The following is a 1155-nucleotide window of genomic DNA, read 5'->3' on the forward strand; positions in this document are numbered from 1 at the left end:
TATTGGTCATCATCACCAATCATTATCGTTCAGCAGAAGATAGAATTAATTATCGGCATACATAGAAACAGATAACATAGAAAATGATGACAAGGTCTTATGACACAATAATAATACAAGCCTCAATTATTTACTACCACACACATCCTTAAATATATTAATCCACCGTATTAGGATGTTGACCCTATTTACATTTATTCTATTAATCATGTTAAGTATACACTAAAATTAATTATTAAAATCAGTCAATAATATAAAATATATATTAAAATATAAATACATATTAAAAATAATTTAAATAATATATATATATATATATATATATATTAGTAACTGATTTTAATAGTTAATTTTAAAGTACATATAATATTTTTAATATATATTAAGTAGTAATAATAATATTCATGGGATGGGATAAACGACCACCTTTCCTGTGGCTTTTGCAGTTTGAATGTAAGAAAGAGCATGAATGACTTGAGAAAATGGCACTGGAGTGAGAGGATCCAGAACTGGCTTGACCTTGCCGCTCTCAAAGAAAGGCCTTAATTTGTCTAAGATAGATCCTTTGGAAGTGAGAACGAAAAAGATAGCTGGTGGAACTCCAGGAGGTACTATTGTCACTACTTTCCCACCTTCTTTTACACCTTTCAAGGCTCTTTCAGTTTGCCCTGTTTGCATTGTTTTGGTTATTACAATTACAAAATCACTACTATTTAGAAAGAAAAACAATTGAAAAACACACTAGTACACTACCACTAAGAAATGAACATTCTTAATCATCACAAAAAAGAAAAAAAAAAAACATTTTATACAATAATTAGTTATAAAATGAAATTATCTCGTAGTATATTTTTTCAGTCAATAATTGTTAAAAATTTAACAATAATTTATTATTGATATTTAGTAATTATTGGTGGCAAAAAAGTATTCATTAAAATGTTGTCAAAATCCTAGTACACTAGAAATGAACATTCTTAATCATCACAAAAAAGAAAAAAAAAAAACATTTTATACAATAATTAGTTATAAAATGAAATTATAAATTATCATATTTTTTCAGTCAATAATTGTTAAAAATTTAACAATAATTTATTATTGATATTTAGTAATTATTGGTGGCAAAAAAGTATTCATTAAAATGTTGTCAAAATCTTT

General features: G+C 25.1%; 1 protein-coding gene across 1 annotated transcript in view; it reads right to left on the bottom strand.

Annotated features, from left to right (window-relative positions):
* The window catches only part of LOC107644034 (2-methylene-furan-3-one reductase), a 7261-nt gene continuing 6445 nt past the window's right edge, over nt 340-1155 (bottom strand). The window contains exon 4 of the mRNA XM_016347809.2: nt 340-668. Coding sequence (XP_016203295.1) covers nt 403-668 — 266 coding nt within the window. The 3' untranslated portion in view covers nt 340-402. The remainder of the gene's footprint in view (nt 669-1155) is intronic.

The sequence above is a fragment of the Arachis ipaensis genome, chromosome B05 (genome assembly GCF_000816755.2).
Source record: "Arachis ipaensis cultivar K30076 chromosome B05, Araip1.1, whole genome shotgun sequence".
Lineage (NCBI taxonomy): Eukaryota > Viridiplantae > Streptophyta > Magnoliopsida > Fabales > Fabaceae > Arachis > Arachis ipaensis.